Here is a 25,781-nt window from a genome sequence, read left to right as displayed (position 1 = left end):
CCGAGCTAGTCAATTTAGAGATAATAGGGGTCAAAAATGACTTTTTGACAAATGATTATTTTGAATAAATAATCTTAACCAAGTTTTAGAATATGTCTCAAGGGTTCCGTACATATAAAGAACGCCGAAACCCGAGTTATAACGAAGAAGTTATGGCCCGTCGAAGTTTTTCGGCAAAACCGGCACGACACCGGGAGATGTAAATAGTGAATTTAAGATAGAGGACTTTTTAGCCTTAGTGATCTAAATGAAAGTTGTAGTATACATTAAACCGAGAACATACAAAAAAAAAGAACGCCCAAATCTGACTTCGTATGAGGAAGTTATGATTTTTCTAAGATTTGGCATAGCAGTGCACGACCCGCAACTCGAATTTTAGTTCGAGCGGTTTTTGGCTTACGCAACCTTAATGAGAGTTGAAGATCTCATTAATAGGAACTCAACGGTAAAAAGATAGACGAAAACGGATTCCGTATGAAGGAGTTACGAATTCTTCGCGGTCATTTAGCAGTCTAAACTCCTCCTACTGTTAGATTTAAAATCGGTTGAGAATTAGCCAATGGAGTCAAAAGGAAAGTTGTAGATATTGTTTTTACATACGTGTGGATGTAAAGAACATCAAAAACGAAGTTCGTATGCAAAAGTTATGAATTTTTAAAGATTGGCTGTTTTACCTGCGTCCGACGCCACTTGTCAGCACCAGACTTCGCCTTGGAGCCTACACAAAACTCACGACGTGAACACCCTTTTTCACGACGTGAATTGGCCCAGACAGCCTATAAATAGAGGCGTAAATCACCCCCAAAACTCACACCTTTCATACTCTTTCTCTCCCATTACCCCAAACCATCTTCCCCTTTCCCTAGCACCTCCTAGGTGCTAGATGCGAGTCCCGGAGCGTCAGAAGGCTCCGAGAAGAAGAGATTTCAGCTTGGAAGTTCTGCCCCTGCAACGCCCAGTTTTGAGAAAAACCCGCTGTAAGTGAGTTATGCCTACCCTATCTTTAGTATAGCTTATGTTTTAATATAGTAACATTATTATGAACTTATAATGAGTATTGGGGCTATTATTATGAGTTATATAAGATGTTTCCTAACGCTTATATAATAGTAATAATAGCTAGACTATTAATTAGTCGCGGTTAACGTTAGACTAAACTCTAGTGGTAATGATACTAGGTTTCGTCAAGGGATAATTATTTTAAGAGTAACGAAGTGCTGTCCGAGTGCCGACTCACCACCTTACCAGGTGAGTGCATAGTCCCTTTCATCTTACACATATATATGAAGTATTTTAATATAAATTATGTGCTATGTGTGCATAATGTCTGAATACTTGTTGTCTATGCTGGGTGAAAGATTTTTTTATACATGTTTTAAATGATTTAAACTGTATATGCATTTTATATCTACAAAATGTGTTGGGTAAAACATGGGTAGATGAAATAGTTGTTGTGTGATAACACGATGAAAGACATCAATGTTGACAGTGATCCAGTCATCTAGTGGAGTATAGATGACGACTATGGACGATACTAGACAATCCAGTGGAGCGCTAGCATGCTCGTAACCTGTAGGTGTTTTTGAACTAGGTGCTCATTAGGTATTTTTGAACTGAGTGTGTTCACTAGGTATTTTGAACTGAGTGTGTTCACTAGGTATTTTTGAACTGAGTGTGTTCACTAGGTATTTTGAACTAAGTGTGTTCACTAGTTACTTTTGAACTAAGTGTTTACCAGATGTTTTGGACTACGTGTTCACCGATTATAATCTATAAGCCTTGGTAACGATGGACTTCGTGCCGATTCCTTAGGATGATCCTTAGGAATAAATAAACGAAGAATAGCTGATTCTTAGGGTAGATCCTTAAGACTAAAGAAGATAATGAGGATGAGTAATTGGGTTGATTGTTTGAATATTTAAACATAATAATTATATTATTGTGGGTTGAAAACCCTATGTACTCACCAGGTTTCCCAACCTGACCCACTTAGTTTATTTATATCACAGGTGTTGATATGAAGTCACATTACACTGAGAGATTAAAGAGATGTAGATCACTAGTGTAAATAAATGTAAGTTCCGTTTATGCTTATGTTTATGTATTGACGACGACATCCAAAACGTTTCAAAATGAATAAAATACGTTTCTTCGAAAATGTTTTGATAACGTATTTATCGTGTTTTTTCTGGGTAAAAATTCCGCAACATTTTTATGAAAAGAAGTACTTTGATTTTTACAAAGCATAAACGAAACCGGTCTTTTCTGGCCGTGAAAAATGGGGATGCCACAAGATCCCCACAAGTTTAAGACATAATTGCATGTTATCCTAACCCTAGTTTATGATCAAACTCTAGTCATCATTACCAATGATCATGGACAACTATGATTCAAATTAACACAATCAAAATGATCATCTAAACTGTATTAATTCAACAATAAGGAATAAAATAACAATCTTTAACACATATGGATCTTGCAATCAAACTTGAAAAAATAATTTAAACAAGAATAAATGTTCCAAATATCAATTTAATCTATGATTTCAATGATTCATTTAATCATAAACGCAAAGCAAAGGGTTTTAACACCCTAATTGTCACACTCTAAATTTTCAAATAAAATTTTCATTTTTAAAACCACACAAAACAATATTTCATATTTCTCAAACCCAAATCTATAAGTTGTTCAAAACACAAGACAAGAAAATGTTTGACAATATCCTAGAATCCTCAAAACATAATATCAAGTTGGTGTGTACAATTATACCGACGCCTTCCCACGATCCTGAGAGGTACCTGAAACACATTTCATACAACACTATAAGCACGAAGCTTAGTGAGTTCCCCAAAATACCACGCACAAATAATTAGCCTCTCATGACTATATCTCGATAAGGACCCTTTGGTCTTGTGTCTTAGTGAAGACCTGTAATGCCCGAATCCTGATATGTATTTTAAATTAGAACATTCATTTTTGCAATGGGACTCGACGAGTTGGAGGCCCCAGACTCGTCGAGTAGGAACGAATGATTGGACGCGGGGCATGAATTCTACTAGATGAGTCGAGAGGCCTCGACTCGATGAGTAGGGCTGCCAGAGTGAAACCCTAATTTTCAGGGATTGCATCCTATTTAAACACTTTAACTGGCCTCAACTTCAGCCTCCATCACCTCCAAACCTTATTCACGAAACCCTAGCCCATTTTGTGTTCTTTGTTTTATACATTTGTAACAAGATGGGGCATTTGAAGACCTTTGCAAGACATGATGTTTTTAATACCCTTAAAGTGTCCTAATAAGTTCTTTAAAAAATGACTTAATAATTGTTATGATGCTCACAAGTGAGTAAGTATAAAGAAAAAGAAAATCTTTGCTATTTTTTAGTGGTCTCCGGTAACAATTTAATACCTAGTCTAGTATATTCAAATTGTGTGATAGAAACAAGTACTTTTTGTACTTACCAGAACACAAAAAATAATAAAATACAACTGTAGGTTATAATAGTTACTCAAAGACCAGTTGACCAAGTTAACTACAAATGAACAAACTAGTAAATCGGAAGTAATGAATTATGGATTAAGGGAAGTACCTCCTCGATGACAAACATGAAAAACTTGTAAATCATCTAAATATTTAGAAATCTATCAACAAATTCTCTAATTTCAAACTATCTTAGTTTCTAAAATAAGATTTTCTTCAACCAAAATTTTAAAATATTATTATTTTCTTGATACAAAAATCAGTCAATCATCTGTATTTGATGCAATAATGTTGTGTTATATTCCTAAAGACAATGTATTTGAAACATAAAAACTGAAAAGATAAAATATTGTTATTCTTACTTCTTACAATCGACAATCATGAATTGTCAAATCTCAATATATAATTAGAGAATGGACCGAGAAGGAAGAATAGATAAGATGTTGGTTGCGTTTCAGATCTTTCAGTAATCCATTTTCAAAAATCGATATTGGAGGGACAGGAGGAGAAGGCGTCAAGATGAGAAGGAAGAAGCACACTGAAATCGAATCGTCCCAGCATCGCTACTTGTTGATTGTGGTGTATGTGTGTATTGCGTAACAAACTAACAATCTCTACTAGAAATTAGGGGCCATAAGCCCTTGCTTAAGTTAAGGCTGAGCATGGCTACAACACCACTCGGAGCATCCACAATGGAGAGTTCAATGAGAGAGTTGATGAGGTGGCAAGTCTACTTAATAAATGAAACTCTATCATTGTGAGATACTACCTTGACATTTAATGAATTTGAAGTTCAATGGTCACTAAACTATTCAATAGAAAAAATGAAAGTTTACAAGTCTTAAATAAATATTATAAATTTTTGGTAATGTTCCATTAAACTTTATAGAGTTCAATGTATTATTGTAAGAAACAAAATTATAAATTTGTATGAAATGGAGAAAAGTGATTTATTAATTGAACTCTATGAAATCAATACATTATGGATTTCCTCATAATGCAACAACTTTAAAAAGGTTTCCTAAAAGAAATGTTTATGCATGCATAAAATGTTTTGGAACATATATATTTGACCACTTACCTAATGCTATATATATTTTTTGTTTACACAAGACAACCTTATTACCTAACGTGTTTTTCTACTTGATATATCACTTATTATCGTGTATTAGTTCAATCGACTTATCTATTTTATGGAACAATTAGGATACGTTCATTGAAACACTAAGGGTTTGTTTGGCAGGATCTGAATTTTTAAGAGGTCTAAATTTCTAAGAAGGTCTGAATTTTTAACATGCTGTTTGGTTTGAACCTCTGAATTTTGGTGCTGAATGATAAAAATGACAATTTTACCCTTTTGTATCATTTCTTTCAATTACAATATCTTTGAAAAAAAATCCATGGAAGTAGGATGCTAAACATTACTCCCAATATTACAAAAAAATACAATGAAAACTAAACAACCTAATATTTCATTATAATTACTAGCCAATAGTTTCCAATCATTCAAATCGACTGTGTCATCTTCGCTATCCAGGTATCAAACCTGACTTCCCAATCTCAATATCGTGCCATTCGCTATCAACATGAACAAAACTAGAGTTGAAATTCACTGAATCAACAAATAAGAATTCAATTTTGACTTTTTATGTTTGACTCCGATGAACATAATTGACTCAATTGCGTACGACTCCAATCAAACAAGTATGTTCAATCAAGTAAAACCATTCCATGTATGTTCGAATGAACACATATAGACCATAAAAATCAAAATCATCGTTGAATTTTGACTTCAACTCATTTTCAATTTCTTTCCGGACACGAACTGAAAACATTACCGGATTTGATTATAATTACCTGAAGAAGATGTCGAGGGCGAAGCAGCACGACCCGGAGGCGAAGGCGACATAAGCGATGTAGTCGGAGACGGTGGTGAATCCGGCGACGGCGGCGGCGTTGCAGATTTAACGGAGCCAAACGGATGATGTCGGAGGGTTGTAATTGTGCGATTGGAGATGGAGGAGAAGGAGGGGTCGGCGGTTGTGAAAGAAAGAGAAGAGGGAAAGGGGTGACGTACCAGGGCAAAAAGGGAACGGACGCCTTTTTTTTTTCTTTTCAATGGGCTTCCAAGTCTGATTCGATAAGCAATAAAATTCAGATTAAGACCACAAAATAAGAGGTAAACAAATACCGATTCAGATCTATCCTTATTAAGTGGTATTAAGATGCAAACAAACGGACCGAAGAGGAAAATCTAAAAACAAAATTAAGATAAAAATAAGAATCTAATCAAACGGTCAATAGGCACTACAATGCTACTTGTCAGGACCCATATAAAATACCTGAGAGGCTGTTCACAATAATAGTTACATTTAGCTTTGGGCATAGAGAATCGAGAAGATGAGTGGTGAATAAAAGTGCTTGTAGTTGTACAAATGAATTTAATCCCACGCATGTATTAAACTTTCAGTCCGTTAAATTAAATAAGTTGAATTGGATTAATATTTTTATTTTTCTAACTTTATTGATTAAACAAGAAAACCCAAACTTAACCAAATTCCGAACCTATAACTGGTAACTCGTTGACACCTTTCATAAAAATTGAAATCATATATTTCAATAGAATTTTTTTGCAAAAAAGGGTCTTATATTATTTCATAATGACACAAAATGAAATAATAAATTTCTTCTAAAACAAAAAGTGAATTATATCGTCACCTCCGAAATTGAGAAGGAAATTTCCACTACCAGTAGACAGATTCCTTTTAGTTTCCATGGAGTCGTGTCACGTTTCCATAACACTTTCTTTCGCATTTTCGTTATTACCTTAACCTTTTTGAAATCAATGATTTGAAGGAAGAATGGTGTTTCATTGTAGATGTTTCTCATTCGAATATGAACCCAGAAGTCGAGGAAAATCGAGTTCGACTGAAACATTTTATACCGCTTCGTCGGATTTCAAACGGTCCAAATCCGATCATCATACCTCCTCAAATTTTGCCCTAAAAGGAAACAATCTTAGGGTCTTCACATTCGGCGAGCTCAAGTCAGCAACTAGCGATTTTTCCATGTCTTCCAAGATTGGAGAGGGTGAATTTTGGAGCGTCCATAAGGGCACAGTTAAGAGTCTGGAATGTCCGTTTGATGAGATTCAGGTAGCTGTAAAGCTCGCCAATGGACGATTGCCGGTTAGTTTAATTTTCTTCCTCAATTCCTTTCTGAAATAGCGTGAGATTACGAGAGAATTCAGAAAGGTTTTGAATTTGGTATTGATTAATGATTATTGCAACAGGGGCATATAAAACGGCTAAGGGAGGCGAGTCTTCTGGGTGTGATTGATCATCCAAACCTTGTAAAGCTAGTTGGTTACTGTGTAGAAGATGATGAAACGGAAATAAACCCGCCGATTTTAGTCTATGAGTATATGCGTAATGGAAGTGTGGAGGATTGCTTATCATCTGCAACGTCCACAACGCATCTCTCGTGGACCATGAGACTGAAAATCGCTCAAGATGTTGCTCGTGGCTTAGCCCATCTGCATGAAGGAGCAGAGTATCAGGTACGTATTTCAATGGCTCGCTACATTTAAAAACAAGTAGTTTACAAATGGAGATGTTTGTAGGTAATTTTCAGAGATTTCAAATCGTCTAATATCCTTCTAGATGATCGATGGAACGCTAAGCTTTCGTTCAGGTGGCTTAGTTTACATCCTCACCCACTCAACTATATTTCAACCTCATCGGTATGCTACCTCCTACTTTATGGTGGATTTTCAAGTCTATAACCAAAGTTTTCATCTTTAAATATCTGGATTTCTTGATATATATATGTTATATATAATGTCATGATCAGGTAACTACAGGGTATTCGGCTCCAGAGTACAATCAAACATTCATTGAAACAGGGCATCTGACAGCCGCATGCAATGTATGGAGCTATGGGTGCTTCCTGTATGAACTTATAACGGGTAGGCTCCCATTGGACAGAAACCATAGTAAGAACGACCTGCGGATTGTAAAAAGGGTGAAATCCTACCTACAATCAAAAAGGGTAACTGTTGATCCAAGACTTGAAGATGATTACTCGATTAAGTCAGCGCAAAAGTTGTGGATTATAGCCAACAGATGCTTGTCGAAAAACCCAAAGTCTAGGCCAAAGATGAGTCATGTCTTGAAAATGGTTGACAAACTCATTGGGGTTCCATCACAAGGGGTGTAGACTTTTTTTTAAAAAAAGTTCCTATTAAGTTGAAGAAAGAAACAAAGTTTTTTAAGTACATGCAAAACGACTCACAATAACATCTTGGATCTCTTGAAATTTTGTTGATTTTGAGGGAGTACTGTTTTGTATCATATCGAGTAACAAATTATGTTTTGTCGTGTAATTTGCTTCTTAAAATCTAGGATTGTTGACTCAAATGATCTTGAAGTTACAAAATTGTCACAAGTTAGCCATGTAAGATCAAAGCATGGCAATTAAGCCATTGAACTCTAATTTTTGTTACTATTTCATCTTTACAACCGCCTACTTCGGTTTTGCATGTTTATTTGCACATGTGGAGCTGATATGGTATTGATCCTAGCATATATTGAAAAAGAAAATTGAATTTAAGAGCTTAAATTCAAAATGAATTCATTGATTAAGTTTCATAAGTTGTTATTAATAGTATGTGTGTCCTTCGAAATTGAAATTAATAGAAATGTTTCCTTGAAACTTATGTGAAAAATGATGATTTTTTGAAAAGTTCAAAAATTAGTAAATAGATTATTTTGGAGCTTATAACTCGATATCTAGAGCCAATATGTAGTTCCTTTCTAAGAGAAATTTGTGTGGTTGATATGATATATATGAATCCATAGATGAAGAATCGACTAAATCCAAGTTCATATGAAAAATCTTATAGACATTTGAAGTTAGGGAAAAAGTTGCATGAAGTGAAAAAAGTATTTTCTAAATGAAATAGTGAATTACCATTGAACTGGAGTGATATTATTTCTAAATCAAAGTTTATTCACAAAAGCACTTTGTATTATCTAAATGAAATTAATGATTGCAAATTTGCAATTCTAGAAGTGTTTGAAGGTATTTAAGGAACAAAAGGATCATTTGAGCTAGCAATTGCAATGCATGGATTTAAGTCTCACAACTCCACAGTTGAATTTGGAATCATGTGTTGTAAGGTAGAAACGTGTCTTTCAGTATTTGATCTACAAAGATTGTTATTTCTTTTGGGGATTGAGGTTAATCTTTTTCTTATTTTCTATAATTAAACTTAGAAATAGATAAAAGATATGAAAAAGACAATAGTAATTTTTTTTTCTTTTTAGACGAAGGAATTTTTTTTAAACCATAAGAACATAATCTATTAAATTTTCAAAGATTAGACAATACGATTTTAAGCAAACTACAAGGACCATTATTGTAATTGACTCTTATTAAATTGTCAAAATAATACTACATAATGATACATTGGAACGCATTACCTTCTTTCTTTGAACTCTTCTGTTTTAGTTCGCCACTAAATATCATACGATCTTCGCCGTTGAAAGAATTATTTTGCATAATCAATGGTTGGCAAGGTATCAAGTGACACCATTGATAATTTGATACCATGGGTCAAATTCGACTGCTCGCATACCAAAACCTCCCAATCCATTCTATATATATAACATGATTTCGCTCGCACCTTACAACATATATTGCCACAAACCTCCAACCATCAAGTATAATTAAAATGGTTAGTTATTTATTATTCTTTTATTAGCAATAATACAGATGTTATTTCAAAACGTGTATTTATAAAATGATTATCATATCTATTTTATGTTTTAAGATATGTATTTTGAATGGTTGTTACAAAAAAATTATGTAATGATTGCTTGTATTTCTTTTTTTACATCTATTATTAGTTACTAATTTATTGAGAAATTTAAGTTATTAGTTGATTTTTACGTTTAATTAAATTGTCACTGACCAATTTGTATATTTTTCATGTATCGAATAATGGAAATTTTGTTCTTCGCTGTTGAATAGAGTTCTGCAATCGAGATCAAGGTAACCTTTCCAACATGGCTTTCATGCAAATTGAACCGAGAGAAATTAAATAATTTAACGATTCTAAATGAGTTTTTTAAAGAAAATAGCTATATGTTTTCAGTTTTTGAAAAATAATCATTTCTTCGGGAATGCTTAATTTCAGACTACTGTTCATACTTTAGAGTTTTTTATTTTATTTTATTTTTTGTCAAATTTTTTTCAAAAAATCTTTTTACTTATTTCGAAGTTTTTAATGTCACCATTTTACAAAAAAAATGTCGGCTTTTATAGACTAATATCGTATATAGTTCATGTCTACGATGTTTGTTTAAGTTTTTGTTTGATTTAAGTAAAAAAACCAACATTTTTCGCGAAAGTCCATAATTGTTCATTGGATTTTAAGACTTGGTTTTGAAATTTCATGAGATTTTTTTTCGAAATCCGAAATGTTGGTCCAGAATCCGGAATGTCGGTCCTAAATTCCAGAATGTCAGTCTGAAATGTATTTTCAGAAAAAATACTGTATTTTTTTCTTAGTCCGAAATATTTATTCCAGATCAAGTAGTTATTTTTGTTAAAAATTAAATTTTTGGTTATTTTTTTTTCAACACATTAAAATGTGGTTAGATTACTTAATTTCCTTAAACATACTATTAATTAATCTTGTTTTTGCAACTTTTTTATTTGATTTCAGAAAATTTTCATTCAAAAATCTGAAAGAGTTAAATCGATTGACTTGCATCCAACCGAACCATGGTAATGATTTTTTCTATTTTTAATTTCTTTCTTATTTCTTGCGTATGTTAAACATACTTAACAATTAAATTACATTTTTTCTATCTAAAGGGTCTTGTTAGGTTTGTACTCTGGAAATGTTTCTATTTGGAACTCTCACTCTCAAGTAAGCCATTATCAATTTATGTACTTGTTATTTGGATTATCTTTATAATATGGGATTATGATACCAACAAAAATAAAACATATATATATATATATATATATATATATATATATATATATATATATATATATATATATATATATATATATATATCCAAATATTTATTCACGGGTAGCATCTTCTTTGTAGGTAACAGAGAAGACTTTTGAAACCGGCAAATCGCCAGGTACGTGATTTTTTTCGACATTTGTCCTAACAGTTAGATTGTAATAAATATGCGATGTCTCATGTTCAAGCTTAAGAATATTACTCGAATGACACTTTGATTTACTATCTATTGTTGATTGTGGATTATTTGGTGGATTTTTTTACAAGTTCTTACTAAAGTTATAGACTTGTATCTTGTGAAATCTAGTTATGCTTACTTGTAGTTTATTTATGTTTTGTAGTACGAACTGCAAAATTTATTGCACACAAAGAATGGATTGTTGTTGGATCCGATGATGGCTTTCTTCGTGTATATAACTATAACAATATGGAAAGTGTCGTGGAGCTAAAGGCACACACAGACTTCATTAGGTCTATGGTTGTGCATCCATCTCTTCCATACATACTTTCTGCATCTGATGACAAGCTCATAAAGCTATGGGATTGGGAGAATGGTTGGGAATGCACTAAAACATTTCAAGGGCATGAACATTATGTCATGCAAGTAGCATTTAGCGCGAGGGATGCGAATGTATTCGCAAGTGCATCACTCGATTGCACCATTAAGGTACATAGTATTAACTTTCATTGTACAACCCATTAATGCGTACTGCGTACAAGTAACTACATATTCATGATTAGATACTATGATTCTAATTCTTTTATATGTTTGTCTTTCAAGATGTGGAATCTTGGATCATCAAGTTCACATTTGTCGATTGTAGGTCATTCAAAAGGTTTGAATTGTGTTGAATTTTTTGAAACCGATGAAAAGCTCCACTTTGTCACAGGATCCGATGATTATACTGTTAAGGTATGTCTATGTAATTTTTATCTTTTTATTTGATCAAAAGTAAACCAACATTATACTAATACATGAACATTAATTAGGTTTGGGACTATGACACCGAGGTTTGTATTCAAACTCTTGAAGGACACACAAACAATATTACGTCTATACTACATGTGAACTTGGACTTTAATTTAATCATTACCGGATCTGAAGACAAAACTATACATGCATGGAATGCGACAACTTATAAGTTAGACCAAGTGTTTACCTCCGAACTTGGCAGAGTTTGGACCATTGGATTCATAAAAGACTCATCCCAGTAAGTCTCTTGAATTTTACATTTGACCTTCGGTTGATATGATTATAAAACTTACAATTATTTTTATATAATAGGGTTATACTTGGTTGCGATGAAGGAATACTCGTTGGGCATGTCATCCGTGCTTGTTCTTGAGCAAACCGTAGATCAACTGATCTATAGGTGTATTATGTATTACTATTATTAAAATGCACCTTTTACTAAATATCGTGTATCTTAATATTGTATATGTATGATGTATGATATATCTAAATATTATATATGTATGATATATCTCACTGTTATATATGTATGATGTATGAAATCATATAATTAATAAAATAAATAAAATGTGATGTTATATTATTGGTTGAATGAAGCTTTAAGAATCGTGTGTGAATGATCTCCATTGTATATCTTTCAAAATTTATCGATTTCATATATATATATATATATATATATATATATATATATATATATATATATATATATATATATATATATATATATATATTGCTTTTGTCTAATCAATTAAAATAAATTTAATGTACTGTTAATAAATAGAAACCACGTTTAGGAATTCGTTGACATATGATAATGTTTAGGATTTGAGGATATGGTCGAGATTCCAAATTGCCATTGGTTTAAATACAATGTTATTTCGTAATAGCCTCCAAAGTTAAAATAAATGGTTATTCATATAAGATAAGTAGATAACATGTACTTTTTGTTCGATGCATTCGACTAAAAAGTCAATATTAGAAAATAATAAACTCACTAAATTTTTTTTCATAAAAAACATCATAAATGGTCCCTATGGTTTCTCAAAACCTGAAGTTTAGTCCATGTGGTTTAAAAACGTCATATATGGTCCATGTGCTTTCAAAACTTTTGATGATTGGTCCTTATTGCTAACTCCGTTAACTAAATGACATTTTCGTCTTTTCACGATCACAGGGACCATTTATGAAGTTTTTCTCTTATTTACAAAGGGGTCTCTCTCTCTCTCTCTCTCTCTCTCTCTCTCTCTCTCTCTCTCTCTCTCTCTCTCTTTGACGCCTGCTTCCCCCTCTTTTGTTTCCCTCTCTCACACAGTGTACAAAAAGTTGAAGCTTTCATGGTGCCATGATTCATCGGCTACCGACTGCACCCATCGTGGTAAATCAAACGCCCTACCGTACCCAACCCACCATGCTCAACAACTGCTTGGCTCAACAACTGCTAGATCGATGTTGATTTCGCCCTCTCCGGCAAATCTGAGTCGTCAACCCTTTTCCATTCAGTTGACTTCCAATCGTCAACCCCTTTCAAATCTGTTCATCGTCGGTGTGGGTCCGGCGGTGCTTGGGCTTTCTTTAATAGGCAACTCCAATAAGGGTTAGATCGAAAAAACCGGACCTTGAAACACCGACAAGGGTTAGATCGACGAGGTTTCACATCAACGGTGAGAGGGATAATCGGAGAAGGACGACTAGCGGTGGTTGATTCCATTAAACATACCAGAGAGAGACAACCAAGGAACTAAAAATTGTATCAAACTAGAAATCGGACCCCCTTCGATTCATAGAATCCGATCGACAAACACAATCAACCAACGTCACATCCTCCTTCTCCTTCTTCTAATCTCGATCACAGTTCTTCTTTTTCTCCTTTCTGAATAGACTAGCCTCTTCTTTTATCTTTTATTTTTTTACATTTGCAGCTATTAGGGATGATGATAATGGAGGAATATGGGAGGTCTTTGGTGATTGAAGGTGACGTTGGGTAGTGATCTTTGTGTGGGTGGTGTAGGGGGATGAAGAGTAGAGAAGAAGTTGATGAAGGTAAGTGAATGGAGACTGGAATTAGAAAGTTGTGAAGGTTTGTTTGAAGGTTAATTGCTATTTGTTTATGGAGTAGGACTGTAGGGTAAGGTGGCTGGAAGTTTTGAGGAAATAAGGGTGGTGGTTTTGGTGGTCATGGTGGTGAAATGGTGAAGGTGGGTCTTGGTGAAGCGGTGGCTGGAATAGAGATTATGGAGCTGGGAACGGTGTTCGATGATGGTGAATGGAGGAATAAGGTGATTCATGATGGTAGAAGGTGGCGATGGTTGTGTGGATCTTGGGAGGTTGATGGTGGTCATGGAGAGAGAGAGAGAGAGACCTTTAATAATAATAATAATAATAATAATAATAATAATAATAATAATAATAAATAAGAGAAAAACTTCATAAATGGTCCCTATGATCGTGAAAAGACGAAAATGCCCTTTAGATAACGGACAAATTTAACGGAGTTAGCAATAAGGACCAATCGTCAAAAGTTTTGAAAGCACAGGGACCATCTATGACGTTTTTAATCCACAGGGACTAAACTTCAGATTTTAAGAAACCACAATGACCATTTATGATGTTTTTTTCTTTCTTTCAACTAGTTCCTTTGAAAACATTATAAATTTATAATGGGCTAAACTACCCGTGAATGTGATAAGGACATTCCCAAATTATATCTATACTAGGAAAATCGGTGGTTTAAGTTTTCTTTCCACTATTTAGTCAATGTACTTCTTATTTCTATCACTATTTTTCTTTTAATTTGTAAAAGGACACTTTATACCCTACACCAGGTTAGGGTTCCAAAATCACATTTAGGTTATATGAAATGTAAAGACATTCATACCTGTATGGTGATGTGTCTACAAAAGTTATGCATGATTTTATTTGAAATACCACCTCCATGCATATTGATTGTAAGGCCTCGTGAATGTTACTACATTTCAATACAAGGGAGAGGGAAATAAAAAAAATAGTCGCATGACACTTTGGTAATTTTCAAATAAATAAATAAATAAATAACTACCATATTTTTCTCTATAAATACTATTTATACCATTTAAATCACACACCACAAAACACTCACTCTATCTATATATACTAAAACTATTTGTTCACCAAACATCAAAACTAATGAACAATTCTTTATAGGATGATGATGATATGTATTTTCACTCATTGATGGAAGCAGTCGTTGCATTGATGGGTCAATAATGCGAAAGTTCAAACACCATCAAGAGGACTAGAAATTCAATCAACACGAATCGTGAGGCTGCACACACATATTTCGTACGTGATTACTTTACCGATGATTGACTATATGACAATACTCAATTCAAACGTTATTTTCGTATTAGTAAACGTTTATTCATGTGTATAACGAATGATTTAGAAGCTACTTACGAATACTTTTAATGGAGATACGATGCTAAAGGTAGACTAGGTTTTAGTCGTATTCAAAAGTGTATTGCAACAATTAAGATTTTGGCATACGGCAACACCGCCGATGCACAAGATGAGTATTTGAAGATGTCAGAAAAAACCGTTCGGGAATTTGTATACAAATTTTGTGAGTGTCTTGTAGACCTATACCGTGAAACATATTTGTGGAAGCCTATGAGAAGTGACTTTAAACAGTTGTATGCTGCACATGAAAGTAAACACGATTTTAGAGGAATGCTCTGTAACATTAATTGTACACATTTTGAGGAAAATTGTCCAAAAAAGGGTGATCATGGAGTGTCGACTATAATGCTAGAAGCAGTAGTATCAAATGGTCTATGGTTTTGGCATGCTTTCTTTGGTATAGAAATGTTAAATAATCACTTGAATGTACTAGGTGTGTCGCTGATATTCAATGACATTCTACAGGGTAAAACACCTAAGTTTCTATATGTTGTGAATAGAAATGAATACAAGTTTGAGTATTACCTTGGAGATGGGATACATATTCAGAGTATGCTACTTTTGTCAAATCATACACATATCCACCAGATGAAAAAAGGAAGTTGTTCAAGGTAGCACAAGAATCGGCAAGGAAGGATGTTGAAGGTGCTTTTTGTGTGCTAAAAAAGAAATGTTACTACATAAACCACCCAATACGAGCACATGATAAAAGATAAATAAATAGTGTATTGATTGCTTGTGTCATTTTGCATAATATGGTAATCGAAGATAAGGGTCAGGCTATCTGTATGTATAACCCGAATGACGTACTTCATCCACCTATGCAAATACTAATGGTTTTGAGCACTACAAAATTTCTATGGTTTACATGCAACCCTAATGCTTTGGACTAGGTTTTTATCAAGTTATACATGTAAATTATTATCCAAAGCATAAACCCTAAACTAGCATATAATTTCGAAATTTATAACCAGAACAAAGTTAGATGAATCCCTTTTCCTTATAGCTTGTAGATCTTGACCTTCAAGAGCTTAATGCCTTAATTGTTGCACCTCTAATGAGTCACAAACACCAAGTAGCAATTGGAAGAATATGAGAGAGAGGGTGAGGCTCTTAAAATCAGCTACGGTTCTCTTTCTTAATTCATTGGCTGATTTCAAGGAGCCAAAGGGTTCCTTATATAACTGAGTTGCTAGGGTTTCATGTAAAACCCTAATCTGATTGCTTAAGCCTTAAGCAGTCCAATAGATCCTTCCAGAAGCCCCCCTTTGGACCCCCTTTGGACGAAATCTATTTGGGCTACACATAGAATTTCGTCCACCCCTTCCCAGGGATCCATAAGCCCAACTTGCAACTATCATATAATTGCAATATCAGTCCCTGTAATTTAATCAGTCTCTTTTGATCACCAAATTAATTCCAAATTAATTTCTGATCAATACTAATTAAATAATATGATTTCTAAATTAATATATTATTCTTATAATATATTAATAAATCACAATTAACCTCTTTCTCCATAATTCATTCTATCAAATTGCTATGGTGAAGGCAACCCAAAAGGAACATGCTACTATCGGGTCAAGTAAATACCAACCATAGTTATGAGCTTAGACACCTAATCCAACAAATACAAATTGGTAGCCCATAATACTACCAAAGAATTTTGGAAATACAAAATTTAGAAATGCATAACAATCTTCACCAAAATTTGACGGAGCACATTTACACAATGCAACATAACCAGGAGGATGAGGACGAGTAGATTTCCATTTTTTAGGTTTTGATGTAATTTTTAATTTTAGCGTGATGTTTTTTAATCGTTTTTAGGTTTTAATGTAATTTTTAATTTACACGTAACATTATTTTTAATTTATGTTTTCTTTGAGTTTTTTATGTGTAATTTTTCACTTTTAGTAATGTACTTTTAATTTGGTTTAATGGAATTTTCATTTTCATTTAAAAATCTTGTATTTTTGTTAAATTTGACTATTTAAAATAATAGAAAATAAAAATATTTAATGATATGGAGTGGTAGGTATTTCCTAAGTAGAGTAGGTATTAATAAGAATATAATGAAGCTGATGTGACACTGAGGTGGCGTAGTTTTTAAGTAAGTATCTTGTAGATCATTCATTATAGTTAGTGGTGGGATTGGTATGGTACCAATTCGTTTTTTTTATACCGTGTACCGTGTCAACTATAATTGGTATAAAAAATTTCTATCCAAATATACATGGTACCAATATATTTGGCTACCAACAAGTTTGGTTGGTACAAATTGGTAACGGTATATCCCGACTTATTTTAATTTTCTATTGTAACATTTTAAAATAATCAAATACATCTGGTAATTTTGACGTTTAGTGAAGAAAGTAGTTACACATTTCTTTTAATTTACAAAAGAATTCTATTGAAATAATGCTAAAATAACGTTTTAATTTTGTGCTTTAACGTGATCATAATTATTGACTAATGCGACCAAATAATTATTGAAAAAAAATATTTTTTAAAAAAAGCTGTAACTTTTAATTTTTTTTTAAAAAACAGTATAATCTAAAAAGACTAGAATATTAAAAAAAACTATAATTTTTTAACCAAAAAAATTAACTTTTCAGGTGCATATATGTATATTTTTTAAGTGCATTTATGCATATTTCTTATACAATAGTATTTTTAAATAAATCATTAAAAATCATTTTTATTTACTAATTTTTAAACACAATAGTACAAGTATTTTATTCGAAACAAAATAAAATATAAAAAACAAAAACTGCTACAAAGATTTAAAGTGTTATCATTTCGTCGTATTAAGATTTCCATATTTTCTTTAATTTATCATTCTTCATATCTTCTTTATTTTCCTCAAAGTCTTCCAAATCTACAAGAAATTAAAAAAAATTAATGTAAGAACACTCACAAGTATGTATATTTATATATCATGTAAGATTTACATGTGATTATATTATGTAAAATTCACATGTGATTGTATCTTTTAATTAAGATTCAAATGTAAAATTCACAAGAAAATTTAAAAAAATAATTAACAAATAATACTCACACAAAATGCATGTGTGTTTATAGACGTAATTCATATGTGATTCACTTGTTATTTACATGTGAATTACATGTGATTCTTATGTAAATTACATATAATTCATATGTGATTCACTTGTAATTTACATGTGATTCATATGTGAATTACATGTGAATAAAATGTAATTCATATGTGATTCACTTGTGATTTAGATATGATTCATATGCGAATTACATGTAATTTATATATGATTCATTTATGATTTACATATGAATCACTACACACTTATAGTTTTGCTTCCAATTAATTATTAAAATATTATGCTAATTCACACAAATCACATATGATTTGTAATTGATTATTTCCATTGGCCAATTAATTACCATACACTTATAGTCCTACTTCCAATTAATCATAGCTGAAATTGTGATATCATTTTCAGCATATTGGAGATATATATATATATATATATATATATATATATATATATATATATATATATATATATGAACATATATGGAACTATGAAAAATAAACATATGCACCAATTCTCAAGTTTACTAATCAATTATCTAGTTTAATAATATTTTCAGCTAAATTTTTTTGATACATAAGCACAAAAGGTAAAGAAAATTTCTTAACTCCATGAAAATAAGTAAATTACAAAGATGCCAATTATACAATCAAAACTCAAATCCTAAAAATAAGTATGAAAATCTGTTTGGTTAAAGTATTAAAAACACAAATCCTAAGAACAATAAAAAAACATTACCGATTACATAGCTTCAAAGAATTAACAATGGCTATTTTTCAAATTAACGAATTAGTTAGAAGCATTAGACTGAATTATAGTTGCTTTGATATCTAATCAAAGTTGTAGATCCTTATGTTATCTTTATTGTGTTTGATCCACTACATTCATTTATCAAATACTTGTTTATTTGCTATATTTTTTATTATAAGGGGCGTATTACCCACATAAATGTTTCAAAAGACGGTCAATATTTTCTCACTAGATGTTTGTTTTATTTGCTATATTTCTGATTATAAGGGCATATTACCCACACAAGTGTTTCAAAAGACACTCAATATTCTCTTCGAGAAAGAATAGAGGAATAAATTTCAATAGTTCACTGGGGTATTTTTCCAAACACCTAATAGGAAATTGTTAGGTGCATTTCATGCATCCATTTTGTAGTTTTACTCCATAAAATTGCATTGCATATAGGCTTAAACTCATGCATTTTGCATGTTTTTTGGGATTTTTCATGAGACAATTTCACTCACACGCTTTTGTGATATTTCAGGGATTTTTGGAGGTAGTATATTACTTGAAGAGATAAATAAGAGATGTAGATGAAGTTTCGGGACTTGCGGAGCACCGAGGAGGAAGATATCAATGAAATGAAGATTTTGGCCATTCAAAGATTTACGCGGGCTGTGTAAATGGAAGCCTTATATTTACACGGGCCATGTAAATGCATACTCTCGAGCATTGAAATTTGAAGGCCTGACCAAATTGTGCAACGTACTTTTTTTGTTTACATGGCCGTGTAAAGTTTACCTTTGTGTTTACACGGGTTGTGTAAACGTGGTCGTAAGTTTAAAGCAACTTTTCTTCTTTCTAAAAGGGTGCAACTGGTTCCATTAGGAGTAAAGTGGATTTTATGAGTTCTAGAGGCGATTTTGAGGAGCATTTTAAAGGCAATTGTCACTTGGAAACACTTGGATTTCATTTGGATTTCAATTTGTAAGACTTTAATTTCAATTTCTAGGTTTGTGTTTTGTTCTATTCATGAGTGGCTAGAAACCTAACTCTCCAACTTCATGTATTGACTATTATGTGTGTGAACTCAAGCATTTGACTTGGTGTTTGTTTTAAATGCTATCTACTGAATTTGATTTTGTTTTAATTGAAGGTTTGGTTTCAATTCTAGTTCTTTTTGTCCAATTTGAGTTAGGGTTGATTCATTCAAGTTATCTATTATACAAAATCTGTAATTGTATTGTCATATAGAACAAGTAACAAACACTAGATTGAATTTTATTAGAATAATTCAGGTATAAATCAAATTCACACATTCGTACACTCCTGAGCTTATGAGGAGTGTTGAATGTTGTTGGTAAAGTTCACACAAAGCATAATGTGATCCTTCCACCTAACTCTAAGAGCTTGTTTAGATTTGGTTGGTTAGATTAGAATAAATCAAATAGGTTATTTTGATTGATTAAAAATGGTGAATGAGAATTGCTAGAGCTTGTTAGCATTTCTAAGTGCCAACTTGGATGGAATTAAACAAATATCATTTCATATTTTGAATCACATTGCTAATTAGTCTTGCATAGAGTTGGAGTATTTACAAACCTTGAATTCACTCCACTTAATCAATTGCTTTATTATTATTTCAGTTCTTTGTTTGATTCATTGCATTTAAATCCCCCTCTTTCATGATCACATTTTTACCTTATGCAAAAAGGGAATAATCATTCGTCCGGTGTCTTTGTGGATTGTCCATGCTTACATTGTATTACATTTTTAGTGCAAAGTAACAGTGTTCTTGGTGTAACATCCAAAATTTCAAAACAATTAAAACTTTTCAAAATCACCCACTTTATTAACGTTGTTACAAAAAGGTTTTCAATACATTATTTAACAAAGTAATTTCCCAGGTTCATATGATAAAACACCAACGCGAGGAACGGTATGATCACACCTTTGCCTTGCCACAGACTCTTGAGAACCTGAAACATAAAATCACAACTGTAAGCCCGAAAGCTTAGTGAGATACCCCCAAAATACCAACCACATATACGCCTTTCGAGGCCCTGACCTTCCGGTCCATGTGTCTCAGGGGACTTCCGTCCCTGCTGGGTAAACCTTCCGGTCCTACCCACGCCGACCTTCCGGTCCACAACACAACACCTTCCGGCCCATAACATAATCGCCTTCCGGCCCATAACATATTGCCTTCCGGCCCATAAGCATAAAATGCATATATAACATAACAAATAATCATATAGTAGTTCATAGACAACAATCGATCAACAGATCACATATCATAGCATTACTCTAAACAATATACCGGTCTAGCCGGTCACTAGCATAACATTACCCTACGAATCAGTCAACATACTAAATGCATACATACACCTTTCCAGGCCATGACCTTCCGGTCCACATAGCAATGCCTTCCGGCCCATAACATGTAATGCCTTCCGGCCTATATCATAACAATGACAACTACCCGGATTTCCATCCGATAAAAGGGTCGCCCTTGGTGCCATAAACCCTAGCGATATAGTGAGGATAACTCACCTCGAAACTGCCGACTGAACAGATAGCTCAAGCTGCTCTGATCACTGATACGATCTCCACCTCTGGACAACCACCAATGCACTGAACTTCAAACAATAAACAACAATTACCAAAATACCCCTGGAACCACTGGTCAATCCTTGGTCAAAGACAAGGTCAAAGTCAACCCCTGACTGACCCTACTCGCCGAGTCAACCCTATGACTCGCCGAGTCCCCATACTCAGAACTTCACTCAACCCGCGATCTAACTCGCCGAGTCACCCCAAGACTCGCCGAGTTCAACAACTCTGATTCCACTCGCCCTGACCTCACCGATTCCTTAAGATTCCCTTTCTACACGTCGAGTATCCCCCCTTGACTCGACGAGTTCCTCCTGGATGAATCGTGGGGCCACCCCGACTCAACTCGCCGAGTCTGAAGAACAACTCGACGAGTCCCAGTAAATCTTCAAGCTACTCGCCGAGTCTGTTCATCGGACTCGGCGAGTCCATGCCATGCAACCGCTCAAACTGCCTTCTAAGGTCAGAACTGCTCCGACCATTCATAGGTCTGGCCTTCCTAGACTGATTCATCACGTAAGGTCTTCATTTCGGTGCTCATAATACACTCCATGACTCATAAATTACATTTTGACCTAAGGCATAAGGATTCCAATCCAAAACCTCCATTGATTCCCGAAATGCTCAGGCATGGGACATTCTGGACTTCCAAGAGTCCCAATATAGGGTTCCAATCGCTTGGGGGACTAAGGAAACACTCAATCTAGCCACAAAAGGGTTCAATAAACCCTAAATCCATATACACATCATCATAGAAGAATGCAACTCGAAATTATTACCTGAATAACGTTGCTCTGTGTCTCCAATCCTCACAATGTGGCTTCCCTTGTTGTTCCCTTAACCAAGCCTCCTCTTCCTTGCAAAACAACACTTCCAAAATCAACAATAGTCTTCTACCTTGCTCCAGATGTTCACAATCGAATTAGGGCTTCACTCACAGGACTAGGGTGAACAATGACGGCCATAAGGTCCCTCATATACGGCCCAACCCTGAACGGTTAGGGTTTTCGCTAAACAGCGCAGACTCGCCGAGTCCATATCCGGACTCGTCGAGTCCAGTCGCGAACCCGCGACCAGATCCGCGATCCTACTCGGCGAGTCTAGGCTCCAACTCGCCGAGTCCCCTCTTAAAACACCCAAAATCCTAAATATAACAATACCTGGAATTTCAGGCTGTTACAACTCTCCCCCACTAGGACTAGACTTCGCCCTCGAAGTCTCACTCTGAAAAATAGGTCCGGATGCTGCTCCCACATCTCACGCTCCGGCTCCCAAGTCATTTCCGATCCCTTCCGGTGTTGCCACTGAACCAACACCAGAGGTACCTCCTTGTTCCTCAGAACCTTGATCTTCCGATCCCTGATGGCCACTGGTCTCTCGGCATAATTCAGGCTCGCATCCACCTGAATATCCTCTAATGGAACCACTGCCGACTCATCGGCTATACACTTCCTCAATTGCGACACATGAAAAGTGTCGTGGATCTGCCCCAACTCTGCTGGCAACTCCAAACGATAGGCTACCCGGCCTATCCTTGCAATCACACGAAATGGCCCAATATACCGGGGTCCCAACTTGCCCCTCTTCCTGAATCGAATCACTCCTTTCCAAGGAGAGGCCTTCAGGAGTACGAAGTCACCGACCTGAAACTCAAGCTCGGACCGGCGTCTGTCTGCATAACTTTCCTGTCGGCTCTGGGCGGTCAATAACCTCTGTCTAATCTACTGAATCTGCTCTGTCGACTGAAGCACGTTTTGTGTACTGCCCATCACTCTCTGTAACCGAGAATTACCCAAGATGCAACTCTGCTCTAAATCTCAACAATCACCCGACCCATAAGGGTTAGGAAACCATGAACCACCGGATCCCCGATCCAAAGCCCACTTTGTCCATTCCGGACCGAATGAGAGACCCATTCTCACTCTCAGAGCAACTCTCACGAGTTCTCCTCTTGCAATCACATACACCTTGTAACGCCTGCAGATCCGGGCTAGTTAATTTAGAGGCAATAGGGGTCGAAAACGACTTTTCGACAAAAAGATTATTTAGAATAAATAATCTTAACCAAGTTGTAGAATATGTCACAGGGTTTCCGTACATATAAAGAACGCCGAAATCCGAGTTATAACGAAGAAGTTATGACCCGTCGAAGTTTCGCGTCGGAACCGGCACGGCGCCGGGAAGCGTAAATAGTAAATTTATGATAGAGCGAGATTTAGATTTAGCGCTCTAAGCGAAAGTCATAGAATATGTTAAACTAAGAACTTCGATAAAAAGAACGCCCAAATCTGACTTCGTATGAAGAAGTTACGATTTTTCGAAGTTTCGGATTAGCAGTGTACAGTCCGAAATTCGAATATTAGATCGAGCGATTTTTAGCCGACACAACCTAAACGAGAATTGAAGATCTCATTATTAGTAGCGTAACAATAAAAAGACAGACGAAAATGGACATCGGATGAAGAAGTTATGAGATTTTAACGGACCAATCCTGTCCCGACCTGTTAAAAATATAACTTTAAAAATAAAGTCAAAATTAGCCGACGGAGTCTAAATGAAAGTTGTAGAGTACGTCTCCACCTACGCGTGGATATAAATAACGTCAAAAACGGAGTTCGTATGAACGAGTTACAAATTATAATAGCATATTTACGTATTAAAATAAAGTATAAATCATATATACGTACACGTATATATATACATATGTATATATCATTAGAAAGGTATCGACGATGCGGTCATTATAAGACTAATGTTGAGTTCTTTCGACATTAGTTTAGTGCAAATATCATTAAATCTATTTAAAATACTATTATAAAGGGGTGTTTAGTTGTTTATATAACTATAAGGTCATTAAGTAATTATGAAGGGTAGTTTTTGTAAATTCAATTACTATAAATAAGAGGCTTGGGCTCTCATATTTCTTGCACCATTCTCTTGATTCAAGAGTCTTTCTCTCCTTATCCCCCGAGCATTTCGGTCCCTCGTGATTCGACTTCTCTTTATGTAGTTTTAGTATAGTAAGGTGAGCGCTGAAGCGCTGCACGAATCTTTCTTAGAAAGATTCAGCGACGAAGTTCTGCCCCTACAGAGCCCGACTCCTAGCTAAAATCCCCTTGTAAGTAAGTTATGCTTACCCTATTTTAAATATAGTTTATATTTAAAATTAGTATTGTTATTATAAATTTATAATAAATATTTGAGCTATTATTATGACTTATATAAGTGTCGTTATAATATCTTTTTAACTACTCGCGGTACGGGGAATCTGGTTTAAAGGGCCGCATAGGGTTGTTGGATTTCAGAAGTGCTATATGCCAAAATGGTCTTGCCCTCCGGTGTTTTATGTCTGGCCCCTGTCTGTACATAGTGGTTGGAAAGTATTGTTTAAACGCTTATATAATAATAATAATAAGACTAATAATTAGTCACGGTAAATATTAGACTAAAATCTAGTGGTAATAATACTAGGTTTCGTCGAAGGAAATTATTTTAAAGTAAACGAAGCGCTGTCCGAGTACCGAGTCACCACCTTCTCAAGTGAGTGCATAGTTACTTTCATCTTACACATAGATATGAAGTATTTTATATAAACTACGTGCTATGTGTGCACATTATCTGAATACTTGCTGTCTATGCTGGTTGAACGTTTTATACATGTTTTAAAGGACTTAAACTGTATACGTATTTTATATATACGAAAATGTTGGGTATGAGATGGGTAGATGAATGATGAGAGATAGAAGATGACGTGAGTATACATTGGCAGCTACAGACTTAGTGCCTATGGGACAAACACCGGTAGCTATGGACTTAGTACCTTTTAGACGTTGGTAGCTATGGATTTAGTACCTGTAGGAATTGGTAGCTATGGACTTAGTACCTGTTGAACATTGGTAGCTATGGACTTAGTACCTATTAGATAAAGACTGGTAGCTGTGGATTTAGTACCCGATGAATAGACTATAGCAGCTATGGAATTAGTGCTTTATGAACGAACATTGGCAGCTATGGATTTAGTGCCAGTCCCATAACCCTGGAAGTAAGGGACTTCGGAATAAACGAATGCAGGATAGATGACTCTTAGGTTAAATCCTTAAAGAGTAAAGAAGATAATGGGGATGGGTAATTGGGTTGATTGTTTGATTGAACATAATAATTATATTATTGTGGGTTGAAAACCCTATGTACTCACCAGGTTTCCCAACCTGACCCACTCAGTTTATGTATATCACAGGTGACGAAGTGAAGTGACATTACACTGAGAGATTTAAAAGAGATGTAGATCACTAGTGTAAATCATTGTAAGTCTGTTTATGCTTATGTTTCGGTATTAACGATGACATCCTAAACATTTTAAAATGAAATAAATACGTTTCTTCGAAAATGTTTTAATAACGTATTTACCATGTTTCTGGGAACAAATTCCGCAAC

The 25,781-nt window shown here is 34.4% G+C and overlaps 2 protein-coding genes across 2 annotated transcripts; both read left to right on the top strand.

The window, feature by feature from the left end:
• The first annotated feature begins 6,234 nt into the window (after positions 1-6,234).
• Positions 6,235-8,025, top strand: LOC145090197 (serine/threonine-protein kinase PCRK2-like). Its single transcript, XM_079028526.1, has 4 exons — positions 6,235-6,669; positions 6,774-7,040; positions 7,104-7,223; positions 7,334-8,025. The coding sequence occupies exons 1-4, from the start codon at positions 6,343-6,345 to the stop codon at positions 7,697-7,699; spliced, it is 1,080 nt and encodes a 359-aa protein (XP_078884652.1). The 5' UTR covers positions 6,235-6,342; the 3' UTR covers positions 7,700-8,025.
• A 1,138-nt stretch (positions 8,026-9,163) lies between these two features.
• Positions 9,164-12,008, top strand: LOC145069105 (coatomer subunit beta'-2-like). The gene is made up of 9 exons (XM_079016077.1): positions 9,164-9,218; positions 9,515-9,535; positions 10,212-10,273; positions 10,364-10,418; positions 10,608-10,644; positions 10,868-11,193; positions 11,308-11,439; positions 11,517-11,737; positions 11,812-12,008. Exons 1-9 carry the CDS (start codon positions 9,216-9,218, stop codon positions 11,870-11,872), a joined length of 918 nt encoding a protein of 305 aa, XP_078872203.1. The 5' UTR covers positions 9,164-9,215; the 3' UTR covers positions 11,873-12,008.
• The last annotated feature ends 13,773 nt before the right edge of the window (positions 12,009-25,781 follow it).

The sequence above is a fragment of the Lactuca serriola genome, chromosome 1, assembly GCF_051521515.1.
Source record: "Lactuca serriola cultivar US96UC23 chromosome 1, Lser_US96UC23_V15, whole genome shotgun sequence".
Taxonomy (NCBI): Eukaryota; Viridiplantae; Streptophyta; class Magnoliopsida; order Asterales; family Asteraceae; genus Lactuca; species Lactuca serriola.
Note: the sequence above shows the minus strand (reverse complement) of the source record. Positions and strands in the feature narration are given on the sequence as shown.